Source organism: Protopterus annectens, chromosome 8.part1 (assembly GCF_019279795.1).
Source record: "Protopterus annectens isolate FY-2018-M chromosome 8.part1, PAN1.0, whole genome shotgun sequence".
NCBI lineage: Eukaryota > Metazoa > Chordata > Ceratodontiformes > Protopteridae > Protopterus > Protopterus annectens.
In genome coordinates, this window is record NC_056742.1 from 392,338,277 (window position 1) to 392,353,067 (window position 14,791).

The 14,791-nt window shown below is 38.2% G+C and overlaps 1 protein-coding gene across 1 annotated transcript in view; it reads left to right on the top strand.

Moving 5' to 3' along the window:
• Window positions 1–14,791, top strand: part of LONP2 (lon peptidase 2, peroxisomal) — a 1,625,174-nt gene that overhangs the window by 808,009 nt on the left and 802,374 nt on the right. Inside the window, exon 10 of the mRNA XM_044081964.1 lies at window positions 11,152–11,278. Within this exon, the coding sequence (XP_043937899.1) occupies window positions 11,152–11,278 (127 nt within the window). The remainder of the gene's footprint in view (window positions 1–11,151; window positions 11,279–14,791) is intronic.

A 14,791-nucleotide genomic window follows, 5' to 3' on the forward strand; every position in this document is an offset into this window, starting at 1 on the left:
GAATAGTTGAAATAGCCCACAATCAAAGTGCTTGGCTGTATAGTGAGTGACTGTAGTAAGTCCGGGTAGGTGGTGTGCTTTTTTTGGTTCATTGTGGTGAGCCTGTAGCTAGCAATGGTGTTGTTGGGTGCTTTGCCTTTAGTTAGTTGGACATGGAGTAACTCAAGAGAGTCATACTGTTTAACCAGTCTTGAGGTCTATTTGGCTTTAATGAAGATGGTTACACCTCCACCTTTGGTTCTTTTGTGCTCTTTTTGGTGTCTGAGCATGTGAAAGGCATTGTAGCCTTGCATAGCCAGGGCGCTGTCTACGGCCTTGAACCATGTCTCTCTGACTACACAGACATCAGCATCTTCAAGGTGAAGAGTACTTCCAGAGAGTGCAGTCTCCTGTTTATGCTCCTAGCATTAAGCAACATAACCTTGAGCTTGTCTCGAGTGGATTATTGTACATTGGAAATTTAGTTGTTTTGACATTGCCTAATAAAGGCACTATGGGGGAGGCATGCACCTTTTCCAGTATCCAAAAGCCTAAAGAAAAGTGAAGTGGCAAAGCCGCATGGTCTGTTAACCATGTCTTCCCAGGGTGGCAGATACTGGATCCCCCTGGAATGACACCAGAAGCTAAGCCGGTTGTTGAAGTCAGTTACGTTTTGTCTGTATTGTGGCATCATCCTGGGTGAAGGTAGAATGCTGCTTAGGGTAAGGACATACCTGGCTGGGGCACACAATCTGAGAGTTCAGTCATGTCTCTCTTCATATAGTCCAAAGAGGTACTTCTCAAGTCATTCACCCCAACATGTACTATGGCAGAGTCATAGCGGTAATTGTTGAGTGACTTGAGTGCGTGCATGATTTGACTGACCCTGGCACCTGACAGTCAGCTGACTGTGACCTTCACTTTGTCCAGCCTGGTGCGGGGGACATCTGTGTTGTCTCACTATGGAGTCCCCTGTGACCAGGACATTTGGTTTTGAGGTGTTTTGCCTTGTGGGCTTATTTGCTGAGACACTGGTGTGTGTCTTCTATAGTGGATTCTGTTTGCTTTGCAGTGTGTGCAAGTGGTTTGCAGTTGGGAGGTCTCTGATCTTTTGGTAAGCTTCTATTGAAATTCTTGACTCTCAGCAGACAAATTATGCTTTGTTGCATCTGGATTTTTCTCAGCCTACAGCAGTTCCTTCTGTTTTGTCAATATTAGAGGATGCTTTTTAACAGCTAGCAGTGTGTCTGATAGTCTTGTGCTCCTAAAAAGTCTGATAGTTTATAAAAAGTACCTCAGACACGTATATCTTTTTCTGATCCCAAATCAGATCCTGCAGTTATTTCCTTAGCAAAGCCATGTACTGCTAAAAATATTGTGGATGTTAACCCCATTCTCTCTGACAAGGATGGGAAAGATTTTGTACAAAAACTTTCAGAATTCTGAACTGCCAGGCTTGCATTCATATTTGTACTGGCTTCTTTTGAGAAATTTAACTTTTAACCTTCCTTCCTTTAAAGGTTAAAATCTTCATTGAATTCCATGATTGTACCTACTTCTCAAGTAATCAAACACTCTGATTCTGCTGATGCTAAATTCAGAGCAGCTGCTTCTGATTAAGTTATGAGAAGATTTTCTTAGTTACGTTTTCAAAACTAACCAGATGTTGTTAAAGCTGAGAGTTTAAATTCTGTCCTTGACAAAGATGTTTTTTTGGTCCTTCGTACTGCTGATTTGCTTAAAATACTAGATGAAATCTTATCTCATTTTAACAAAAACTTTCTTTTCGGTTCTGGATCCTTTTCCAAGAAGCACAGTAAGCGGTCCCAGCAAGGAATCGAGCAAACAGAATTTTAAAAGCAATTGCAAGAAGGCTCAGAGAAAGGGGCAGCCTCCCAGTGTCAAGGACAGTCCAAAAAGTAAGAATGTCCACTTGAACATTCAAGTCCCCCAACCCTCACCCTAACAATTCCTTAAATCTCTCTCTGTGTAGGCCTTCATCTTCCCCAGTGGCATCAAGCTGTCTCACACAAATGGCTTCTGAGAATAACCCATCAAGGGATGACAATGGCAATCCCGTCCTCCCTTTCATGGGATTTCTGCTCATCTTGTGAGGCAAACTTCTCTGTTTCTTCCAGTTTTGGAGCACATGTTGTCTCAGGGGTTATAGAGCCAGTGCCTTTAGACCAGATAAGCAAAGATTTTTATTCGAAGATTTTCCTGATACCAAAAAAAGAAGTAACATGGAAACCAGTTCTCGACTTAAATCTTTATATAGAGGTCCTGAAGTTCAAGATTCTAGCCCTTTAAACCTTGTTACCACTCATTCACCATGTCAGTTTCATGTTAACGTTAGACTTAAAGATGCTTATCGTCACAATTCAGTTTACAAGGAATTCAGATGTTTTTAACATTTTCTGTATCTGTATTACACATGATCAGTTATATGTCTTACCTGTTGATCTTTCTACTGCTACTGCAGGATATTTACAAAGTGTGTGGCTGCAGTAATTGCTAACTGCAGACTTTAAGGCACTTACATATTTCCATAGTTGGAAGATTATCTTGTATTTATAGACTCTTTTTCAGTTTTCAGGATTCTTTGACAAGTGCCAGGAAACTCGTTCTCAGTCTGGGGTTTCAGATGAACTTTGAGAAATCATCCCTAACTACTTTCCATGGAATAGTTCTTCTGTGGTGTCTTCTGGGTACTTCCATAAGAAGGGCGTTTCTTCCTCTGGATAAAGCAGAATTGTACAAAGAAAACTTCCTGAGCTTTTCCAACCAGGATCAGACATCTGCTCAGGAATTTGTCAGGATTGTAGGTTTCATGGCCTCTCTGGTTATTATTCCCATGGACAAACTTTACATGAGAAAAATTCAGAAGTATATCAGACCAGTCTGGTCTCAACACCAACACCCTCTTTCTTTTCAAATTCTAGGGCTGGGGTTTGAAAGATGGAAGTTAATAGGGTGGGTGGACCAGTTATCGCTCAACCCAGGTCTCCACTCTCACTTCCTCCTCTTCTTCAGTCTGTCACAACAGATTCTCCAGACTTTGCTTGGGAAGGTGTGTCAAATGAGGTAAAGGTGCAAGGTCTGTGGAACAATCCAAACAGCCAAAAGCACATAAATACCAAAGAGATGATGGCAGTGATAAATGCTTGAAAGCCTTAAATCATCTCTGGTATCCAGAACCTCTGCAAGTAATCACAGACTAGAGCTATGGCTTGCTCGTGTGGTCCATTCTCTGATATGGCACTCCTCTCTTCTGTCCTAGAGAAGACCACCAGATCCATGTCATGCTGTCATGTAGAATGTGAGAGACAAAAGTCTGCCAATCACATCCCATATGACCTTGCACCCAGTACAGCTTCCCCATTCACCCCACACTAGCTACACTTCTGTCACAGGCAACACCAAAGTGAATATGGTGAATAAACAAATGGGGAGTGCCAGATCTTATCCTCTGTGCAGACTTGCCATACCAGCCTTGGAAGTAGCAACTTAGTACAGTTCAACTCTGTAGATTTTATATATAGTCAGAAAAAAACATTAAAGCTGACGAGATGAATGGGACTAAGAAAGACCCTCACAAATAGAAACTGCATCCAGGATATTCCAGGAACTCTTCTACTGTGGGCAGCACCTTAGGGATTTGTTTGCCTCATTTCAAAATAGACAGCTGCTGAAATTCTGCTCCAGGATTCCTTGTAAGCAGGCTTAGAAGACAGATGCTTTCTCATTCCCATTGATGGGACTGTTCCTGTATACCTTTTCTGCTGACATCTAGGGTTCTTCTAAAGATCCAGAAGGGCTCTTCAAAGATAATTGTAGTAACTCCCTTTGGCGCCAGCAACAGTTGCTCTCCCTTCTTTTGAAAATGGCCAACAAAAATTAGCATAAGCTCCCGGACAGGAAGGATTTAGTCACATAAGGCAAGGATTTTTGATACTTCCCAATCTGAAAATGCTTTCATTGACTGCCCGGGTGATAGAGTTTTGATTCTTTTTAGGCATCCTTTTTATGAGGACATGTAGAAGGTAGTAAAGGAGGCTGAAAAAACTGCTACTAGGAAATTATGTATACGTGTGTGTGTGTGTGTGTGTGTGTGTGTGTGTGTGTGTATATGTATATGTGTGTGTGTAGATATATATATATATATATATATATACAAATACAGGTTGAAAAGATTCTCTAGTTGGTGCCATACTAAGAACCAAGGCCAGGATGTCTCTGGTTCTAGAATATTTGTGATTATTATCCTCTGGCCTTTCTTACTCTATCAAGGTTCATCTTTAGGCCATATCTGCTTCCTTGCTTGCCCTAAGATCTCTTCTTTCCGTGCTTCCACAGATCAAACAGTTTTTGAAAAAAAAACATTTTTTTTTTGTGTATCTGTCCACCTACAAAACAGGTTCATGGGATCCTAACTTTGTTCTTTAAAAACTGATAATTTTCCCCCCCTTTAAAGCAGCTCATTAGGCTTATTTTGAGGCCCTTAACTTAGTAAATGATTTTTTCTCATTGCTATGATATCTGCTAGATGAGTATCCAAGTTACAAGCTCTTATGGTGAGACTGCTCTGTCTCATTTTCCATAAAGATAGGGTGTCTTTGAGAACAAACCCTTCTTCTATGCCTAAACCGGATTCAGAGTTTACTATGATTCAAACTATTATTCTCATTGTATTCTTTCCAGAACCTAAAAACAAGAGTGAAAGTATGCTCCAATACTCTATGTTCATAGGCAGCTTAACTACTTCTTGGACAGAACAAAATCCTTCAAGATGACCGATCAGATGTTTGTTTCTTGTGAAGGTGGTAAAAAAAAAGGGATAACCAGTGTTAAACCAGTGTTAAAACAGAAAATTTCTACATGGTTATCGAATGTCACTTCTTTCTGCTATGCTCACCATAACAAGAAGTTTCCAGACAGGGCCACGGCTTCACTGTACTAGGGCTTTGGCTTCTTCTCTGGCCTTTTGGAAAGGGGTACACTTCTAGAAGTATCCTGTTGGCAGCAACTTGGTCCTGAATACAGTCTTGTGCAAAGAAATGCAAAGTGAATTCCTTTTCTAGGCCCAGGGCTGCTTTTGCTAGGACTCCTGAGTTCTTAGTTTCAGTCCTCTTTACATAATTGTAAGCTGTGGTAATCCACCTATATTGGGTAAAGAGAGAATGAAAACATACCAAACTTTTAACAGGTCAGAATGTGCCTAGACATTGTTAGAAGGTAACACAAAAAGTAATAAACTTAAGTGTCAATAAAAGCAGTATAAAGTAAGATGTGCAAAAAAATGTTAGAAGGTGATATGCAAAATACAACCAAAATGTAAGTAAACCAGCAGAACGTAAAATTGAATTTTGAAATTAGTAAACACTAAACAACATCTAACTGAACATACAGTTCTGTAAGTAAACTGACCATAGCAGCTGATGTTCTAATTAATCACTGTTGCAGTAGCCTAACTGTATAGGTTATATCCTGCCAAAAATATGGCCCCATACAGCTTTCAAGGCCTCAGGGTACCTTCTACACACTTAACTGCATGGGCTGGAGCAGAGCTACATATAAAAAATGGTCAGAGAGACAAAAATACCAGAGTTCTCTTGCCTCAAGAAGTGAAGACTGAGCATTGAAATGAAAATGCTTGGAAAGATATATATATATATATATATATATATATATATATATATATATATATATATACATATACAAGAAGTATATTCATCCACAGCTGGACAGTAACCATAAAACAGCAAATATCATGGATGAGGGGGGAGGGTTACTGTAATCTATGTACTGATCTATTAGAATATCTACTGTTGTATACACAAGTGTGGTGTTCAGCATTAAATCACTGTTGCAGTAGCTGGCCACCACTACTGTAGACCACTCTGTATTAGTGGCTCAACACCATTGTTCAGCAGATGATGGTTCTGACATATTGCTCCCTACAGAACATTGCCTCCCTGTCTAGACATCAGATGGTGCCAATATCAGGCCCTGTTGCTCCAGGCATTCAAAGTTGAAGCAAATTTTTTTATTTATTTTTTATTTTACATTTGCTTAATCGCCAGTCCCTAACTGATGCAATGTCCACATAGAGCCCGAAAAGCTTATCTGCGCAGATCATCTGTTTATTCTGTCAGCACTTATATGGAAACAGTGTATAGTAGCAATGTATGCTCAGTCGTCTTACTATAGAGCCACCAACTTCTCTTCCTAGGTGTCTTCTGCTAGTATCTGTAACCAGGATCCTGTTATACAGATAACCCACTGCAGTTTCCTACCCCTATAACTTACATTGCCGTATCCATGTATGGCTATGATAGTGCACTCACTGCTCATGTCTGTGTCCACTGTATATGTGCTATATTGTATTCGTGTTGTGCATTACAGATACTTGTGGTAGGTGGTTTACATTGTGGTTGTTGGTGTGCAACTTATGAAAGTACAGTGTGCTGCTGCTGTTGTGCATCACAGATACCCGTGGTCTGTGGTTTTCACTGTGGCTGTTGGTGTGCAGCTCGCTGCTGTTGTACACTGACATATTGTTTGAATCTCATACCATTCCTACAGTGCATTGCAGTTCACCTAAATCCACTATTTATAGGTTAGTATACTATGTTTAGGAATATCAGGGGCAGTCACCTTCGCTATAAGGCTACTCAGTCTTTCCCAGTAGGTAACGGATATCTGTGAGGATAATAGCACGTTTTTGCCTCCCCCACCCCAGGTCTTAATGGATATGATTCTTTTCTTTGGGGTAACCATTGCTGTCTTTGTCATCTCTCACTTGTTCTATTCCCCATTTTCTAGTACTTTCCACTCTTTTTAGTTGTCAGTCATGGCAATTCACCATTAGATTACACAGCAGGCAGTTTCATTTTTTTTCTCTTACATTGGGACATGGATCATTAAAAGGTGGTAGGTATCATTTATTCTCAAGGGAACTTTCTAGTTAAGGCCACCAGTTAAGCTCCAGCTGCTGTTCAGAACCTGCATAGAATGCTACAACAATTTAATTGGCTACTCTGCTTGTAGCATTAGTTTACACCTGTAGCAGCCTATATATATCTTCCACTGCAGAACATTTTCTAGAAAATATATTTTAGAGCATTTTTGTTAACTAGATATCAGCTTTCACATGACAATAAGAAATTCCTCTATAAGGACATGTTTATTGAGTTATTTACAGAAATATGAAAACATATGCTTAATTGTATAATGAACAAAAATATTACTAGGTATCTCTCAGGATGTGTAACTTACAGTGCAAATATCAAAGACAGTTTTCTTTAACAGCATCTAAGGTTTCACTTAATGTTAAGCAACAGTTTAAGTCACTTGGGTTTTGAAATATCAAGTACATATGGAAATATTGCTTATTTTCATAATTACTAGCAAACTAGCAATATTTCCAATATAGTGTGATGTAAACCAACATTGACAGTAAATTGTTCTATCTCCTGCATTGGTTTTTCATACCATACACCTCAACAACCTGTAGGTCTCTCGGTTATGGAGATTTGAACATAAATTTGAAAATATGGATAATAAGTGGTAAAGATTAATTTCTTCACTGCAGGACATCCTAGACTAAGAATCTTAGTGTCAGTTTGTTAATAACTCCCTTCGCCTTTATAATATTGCTTGTTATTCGTTAATAAGTCACTTTTTTTAAAGAAGCCAGACCCAAGAAATGTTCTGGATGCAGTAAGGAGGTATGGATGTGAACTGGAAGTATACAAAAAAGGCATTTTGGGCTTGAGTGAATACCTGTCCTCCAAAACATTCTTGCTTGTAGCTGTGCCATATTTACCTGTAGAGTTTCTAAAATACAGGTGTTGATATCCAAAGATGCCTAATTGATTATTTACGAGAATAGACCATCATTCATAGCCAAATCTATATGCATCCTGAAAGTGGCCTCAGCAGCAAATGTAATATTTCGTCCATCTTAATATAGTGTTCCAAAATAAGGTAAGAGAAGTGAACTCGGTGTTATCACATATCCTTTCACAAATCACATTTTATTTAGCAAGAATGCTGATGTTTTATAATGAGTCTGCTAACTGTGCCTAAGGTATTGAAGGACAGAAAATATTTAATTAAGGTTGGCTGCTTATTGGCATTAGAAAGATGCACTCAGATTACACTGCAGATAACATGTGCTTGATTAATGGCTCATGTGCTATAGAAGTTAGTGGGGGGAGGATGAGGGAAAGACAGCCAATGCTGTCTTACCCATACCAAGGGAGGGTGTTCATGAAATCTTGCCACAAGACCTGTACGTAAGAATGGAATGAGGCAGAGCCAAAATGGGCTAAAGGGTTTTGAACTGGCTGGTGTCAGATCCAACTCCTGCAGTTTTTGAGTTGGGAAAGGATGAAGCCACCAAGAAGTATGTGTGCATTCTAGATAGACATCACAGATGTGCAGAAATGTGGTATGGGACCCAACATAGTTTGGCAATATACCACTATTTTAGGTCACCAGGATGGGGTGTTAAGTGTTCAAAAATGCCCTGAGCCCTGCTGGATGACAGCCATGGTCCCTTGCTCTTACTATTCTCTCCCACCGTCCTGTGAAGCAAGGAATCAGAAGGAGCATTCAATGGGCCAGTAGGGAATGTGGGTGCAGTGGCTGTGGAATGGGCAAACAGTCATTTAAATAAATCCAACTAAGGTTTACTGTGGTGATTCTTTGACTGCATCCCCTTTTGTCCTAAGTACAAAAGGCCTTTGACAGGAGTAGTTAAGACAGTCTGCACTACAGCACTTGTAATGTACAGCTGCTTATTGACTTGTATGTGATGATTCTGCAGAGCATTCTAGCATAAGAAAATAATCTGCTTCTCTTGAGCTGTGTGCTGCTGAGATCACCTGCTACAGGTTGCAGTGACAGAAAGATAGTATGATTGTGTAAGAGATACTGTTCATTACAGTGGATATTCAGGAATATCCCTTATCCCTTGGTTATTTTTTGGTGTGACAAGCATGTCCATTCCTAGACTGCTTATACTGTTTTCATACCTTCATGTCTGACATGAAGTAGCACATCCTGATTACTGTGTCCTCTTCCTTGTATCTCTGTGAAAACTTTTGTTGGAAGAAATAGGACAGTTACTGCACTGCACTGTGTTGTCGCACCATCATAACTACTACTCTTTAAAAGGAAAACAAAATACACCATTGTGCGTCTGCATAAAAGTTTAGGACACAAGCTCTGTACTCAGATGGCTAAACACTTACGTGTCGTACTTGCCCAGTACTTAAGGGGGAATGGTATTTACTGCAGTACTAAGGTAGCTCAACTATTACACTGAGGGACTGTAAAGTGCAATATACAAACTGTGCAGTAATTCAGTCTAATCATAGATATGCTGCTATTGTTTCAATTTTACTTTGAAAATATTACCTTCATATTGTTCCTTGTCTACTGTTCTAGGATGGGTGTGGGTCACTGCTGTCCTACTTTACTTACTAATTGCTACTTATTACATTTCTACAGTGATATTTTATTAATTTTTCTCTGTCTATATGTGTAACTGTTTCCTGCATTGAGAACGAAGTATTGTAATTTCGTTCAGATGCACTGCTATGTAGTTCTGAATGACAATAAAGTTTTCTTTCACTTTTACTTTGCAGAAGTCAATTTGCAGAGTAACGTCCATAGCACACCGATGGGCCTTTAAACTCAAAACTTAAAATAATTTATACTGTAAACTGCCTTGTTATCCAGAATGTTGCCCGATTGTCAGATATAGTCCCCCACATGCTAGTCATTGAAAACCGATCTGGTTTATGTAGGTTGATATTATATCAGAGATTATCTCTGCTAGTTAGTTGCTTGTTAAAACCGGTTTACTATGGAAATTTCGAATCAACTTCAGTCGATTGTTTGCAATGTTGACCTGAAATGTTGAATCTGAAATTCCGAATAGTAAACCACAGCAAAACTGAATACATTGACCTCCATGGTTTGATGTATTTGACATAGCAGGAGATGATGTCACTCACCTTCTGCTATACACATTAACCTAACGTTGAACACTACATTCAACGGTACGTTAATTCTACTATTTTGCCCCCCTGCACCCCTCATATCCCCTGCACATTAAATATACCGACTCCAAAATTGCACTGCAGTGAGGAAATGGGCTAATTCCCTGTTCTTCACTGAAGCGCGACATCCCTCCACAGTCTAGGTACGTTGCTTGCCAAAAGGTCGAGTGCACCATGCTACTCTACACCTGGTCGACGTCTGTTGGTTCAATTTCCTGCCCCTTGGAAACTGTGATTTCGAACATCGGCTGTTCTGAACTGCCATTCGGGTAAGTCATAGTAAACCATTAAAACTATATGTGCTCCCCTTTTATAACTTCTGGGGGGGCAGGGGCTTCTGTTAACTACTCAAACCTACATTTAGCTTTTACCCAAGAGGATACTTCTAAACTTCCTGCCTATGTCAAATGTGTAACTGATTTTAGTTTCAGTCCTTTTGGAGCTGTAGAAAGCCAGAAAGAATCTTCTCTGATTTACCATGTGTGCCCGAACAAGCTGTTCATTAATTATCATGCAACTAGGACATCTCTGGTAACGGAGAATGACTTATTACAAATGAATATGGGAGACTGCATGCTATGTTTAGTTTTGAGTGGTGTACTCAGAAGGATTAATTGTTGCTGCTGGGCCTTTTCCCACATCCTCAGTTTGTGCTCTGTTCCTACACATCATAGTGTGTCCATAATGGTCTTGCCTTCCTGGCCATTGTTAAAGTTCACCCAGGGTGAGTTAGTTTTGTAGTGGTACTTCCAGGTTTTAGACACAGTCAAGTTTAGGAGGTAAGGCTGGATTGTGTGGATAAATGTTGTGGGTATTTAAGCATGTAATCTGGCAAAAGTCCTTTTCAGTTTATTAAGTAATTTTGTTTCCACTGTAAACAGGACTTGACACTGTTCACATTTTCTGTCCGTCTCTCTCTTGTTGATTCTTAGCTGTTTCTTGTTTGGTTATAGTATTCTGAATTTTGTTTTTGTTCGGTGTGAGGGACAATTCAGTAAATTATATTAAGTTGCAAAGGATACATGTATCTCTCTCTCTCTCCATATGAGGAAAACTGCATATTTAGGAATAACTAAGCAGTGCTTCTTTGATTTTTCAGGCTATACACAGGAAGAGAAGACTGAAATTGCACACAGGCACTTGATTCCTAAACAGTTAGAACAGCATGGACTGACACCACAACAGATTCAGATTCCACAAGATACTACAGAGGAGATCATTGGCAGGTAGGTTTTATATGACATGCTTGTTTGTGAATATATGAGTAAGTAAATATTTAAGTTTGTCTGGTTTACCAAGATATGCATCTTCTGTAAGTTCATCTAGAAACTGACACAACTCCCAGCATGTCTGTGCTGATGTTGGTCTCTTTTCTTATAACAGTCCACCATTTTAGGTCATTCTGAAAAGGCAGACTTTTGTCTCTTAATTACTGAATCTTCTTGTGGTGATAACACATTTCAGTTTTGAAAGATTTGTCACTGCTAAATCTTTTCTAATAACATGTTATTACCTTTAAAGTAGTATTGAAGACATTTGTACTCTTTCATTTTGCTGCAGCTGTAGAGAGATAGGGCTCCTTTGATTTGTTTGTATTGCCATTATATTGTTCACCTTGGTTCAGTTTATTTTTTTTGTTCAAAGAACAACTTGTAGTGATTTAATGTCTTTCTTTAGGATTCATGCCATGAATGCACGTGATACTGTTGGTGGTGACTGTTACACCTGCTGCCTTAATGCTTATGTATTCTCTGCTGTACAGCATAATCTGAGCTTTACTTTTGTTATGCTTTAGTTCAGTAACAGTTTGCACTCCTCCAGAGTAATAATTCCCTTATTGTGTGGCAACTACTTGATCTGATAGATATTCTTCCCTATTGAAATGCATACGTTGCATTTTTTTTTTATTTTGGACTGTAGTGCATTTTTTAAGAGCAGCCTTTTGTTACATACCACATTTGTATTTTTACAAACTGCACAATCCCTATGCAAGGCATATTTGTTATTTCAGCACTGATTGCTGATGCTACCTTTTTATAATTTAGTTTATATAAAAATAATGAACTATCTTCATGTCTGACAATCGGGGCTTACATTTAACTTTTAATAATTCGCCATCGTTAACCATATAAAGCCATATGTCACAAGAAACTATTATGTATGGTCTTAATCTCCATATTGATTTAACATTGCTCCTTAAATAAAAGTAGTTTAACACACAAGTTAACTATTTATAATGTAATTTGAGATCAGGAATTAACTTTTGATTGTATTATTTAATTACCACTTTATTACAAATCTCAACAATTGGACCAGTGATTCACACCTTCCTTATTAAATAGATTTAAGTCTTAAGTGCTTTATTCCACATCATTGTTTTCTGCAAGCTCAATTTCCATTACAGAATCCCTTGCAGCCTTTTTTATCAGGGAGTTCTGTTTCTAATATGTACAACAACCACAAACAGATCCAAACTGGTAAAAGTAAACCAAACAGCAGAGCCAGTGACATATGGATAAAAAACTAAGATCTTTAATTTCTCTGACGTCTTGGCACAATTGCTTTCCAAGAGTAAAAACCTTTTCTACTCAAATAACACACCTTATATAATCCTAACAATTACATCATAAAATAATTAAACAATGAACAATCTAATCAGAGTCTCTTTATTTGATGGCAAGTGTGTACCCAAGAAGACTGAATGCTCTAATTAAATCAAAAGGTGCTTCAACAAAGTATTAGTTTAAGGGCGTGCACACTTATACAACCAGCTTATTGTATGTTTATTTTTTATATTTTTCCCCTAACAGATTTGTTTTTCAATTGAATTGTGCAGGTTATAGGTCACATTAAAGGTGGGAAAAGTTTTGAAATGATTTATTGTGGTCTCATTTTTTTATATCATAAAAACCTGGCATTTTAACAGGGGTGTGTACACTGTCTATATCCACTGTACCTAATTGACTTCTGTAAGTAACAACTTCCATAGTCTTGTATATAATAATCTTTTGAGTAATTTCTTTGCTCAGCATCCCATTGCAAACAAATTCCCAAGTATCTTATTTTGTGATGACCCCACAAAAAGGGGAAGTTTTGTATCAAGCCATACGGTAGGGCATAATTCACTAGTATAGTCTTTGTTTTTGCTTTATTTATTTTATATACTGCTATACTAGTAAAATCTTTCAGTTTTTCAAATTGAATTCTTATCATATTCTGGACTGGTAATATATAGTATGTCATTTCAAAAAAGAGCTCGTTTCTCATTAATGTTTCTCCATTAATATGCTGTTATTTTGGTTGTATTTTATCACCGGCTAATGCCAATAAATGCAGATGAGACAGTAATGGTGAAAGTGGGCAGTCCTCCCTAGTTCTTCTCCTAAGAGTAAATGCTTTAAACAACTCGCCACCACCCTTCACCTTAGCTTAAAATGCTCTGCAGATATTAACTATTAATGTCCTCAGTTTTTGAGGAAATGTAAATGCATCAAAAGATCATACATTTCCAACTCACTCTGTCAAATGCTTTTGGACATCCGAACCTATTAACATTAATATGTTGTTATTGCCGATGTCATCCTTTTGAATCATGATGGCTGTGTTAATTTTGTCAAATGTTTGCCTACCTTCTATAAACCCACACACTAAACCCAATCTGTTATTGCCAAATAGTAGTCATAAACACTTTGTAATCAGAGTCCAAATGAGTCTGTATGACCCTGGATCAAGAGGATGTTTCCCCTCTTTAGGTATAACCACTGCTACTGGTGCTGCTTCTTTTCAAGTCAAGGACACGTCCCCATCCAGAAAACTATTAAAAGTGCTCACCAGACTAATTCCAACTCTTTCAGGAGTTTTCCCTGTATTCTGGATTTAACCTTCTCTTTATCTTCAATTTCCTTCATTTTTGATGTCAGTACCCATTGTTGTGTTCTAACAGTGGAACCAGGTAGGTGGACTGGTCCAAAGACACTTTTCCTCCACAACCTGGGCATTGGAGTACAACAGAGCAGCAGTGCCAAAGTTACAATAGTACAGGTATATACATAGTAGTAAAAGATTGCTTGTGTTACTCTCAGCCTTTACATCTTGTCTATATAGTGTCTGTATACTGCTCTGTAATAGTTTACCATTACATACATAATTTTTCTTGTGTCTACTTCTACTATACCATTCCCATAATTCCTGATTTTTAGCTGTCATCCTTTCAGCCTTTTATTGCCTCAGAGGTTGAGCTAGCCATTTAATTGCACTGGGATTAATATCAAAAAGTAGTCATTGTAAAACCACACTTGTGTGTTCATTCCTATTTTCCAAGTACTCTTGCATGGACATTCTAGTTTCTTTCAGTTGCTAGTCAACCTGTTGTGCTTTGCTTATTATTTTTCATTTCTTTAAATCCCTTATGTTTTTAAGCCTCCTATATACGTTTTGCAGCTGTTGCTCTATATCTTATTTGCTTTCATTATGACCACATTGCTAATCTTCAATTTACAATTATCCCACTCCTTTGCAAGTTCTTTACAACTTAGATTCAAATCTAATACATTTTTGCTTAAAATTTGATTTACCTATTTGTTATATGGCTTATTTTCAGAAGAAATACTGGAAAATGCCAATGTTTGTCACAATAGCCTTTAACTTGCATACAGAACTTAATTTGTACTGATGCATAGTTTGAAACTATCACCAGATGTGATTTCATGGTTTAAAAACTATGTTAACAGTACTCTGTT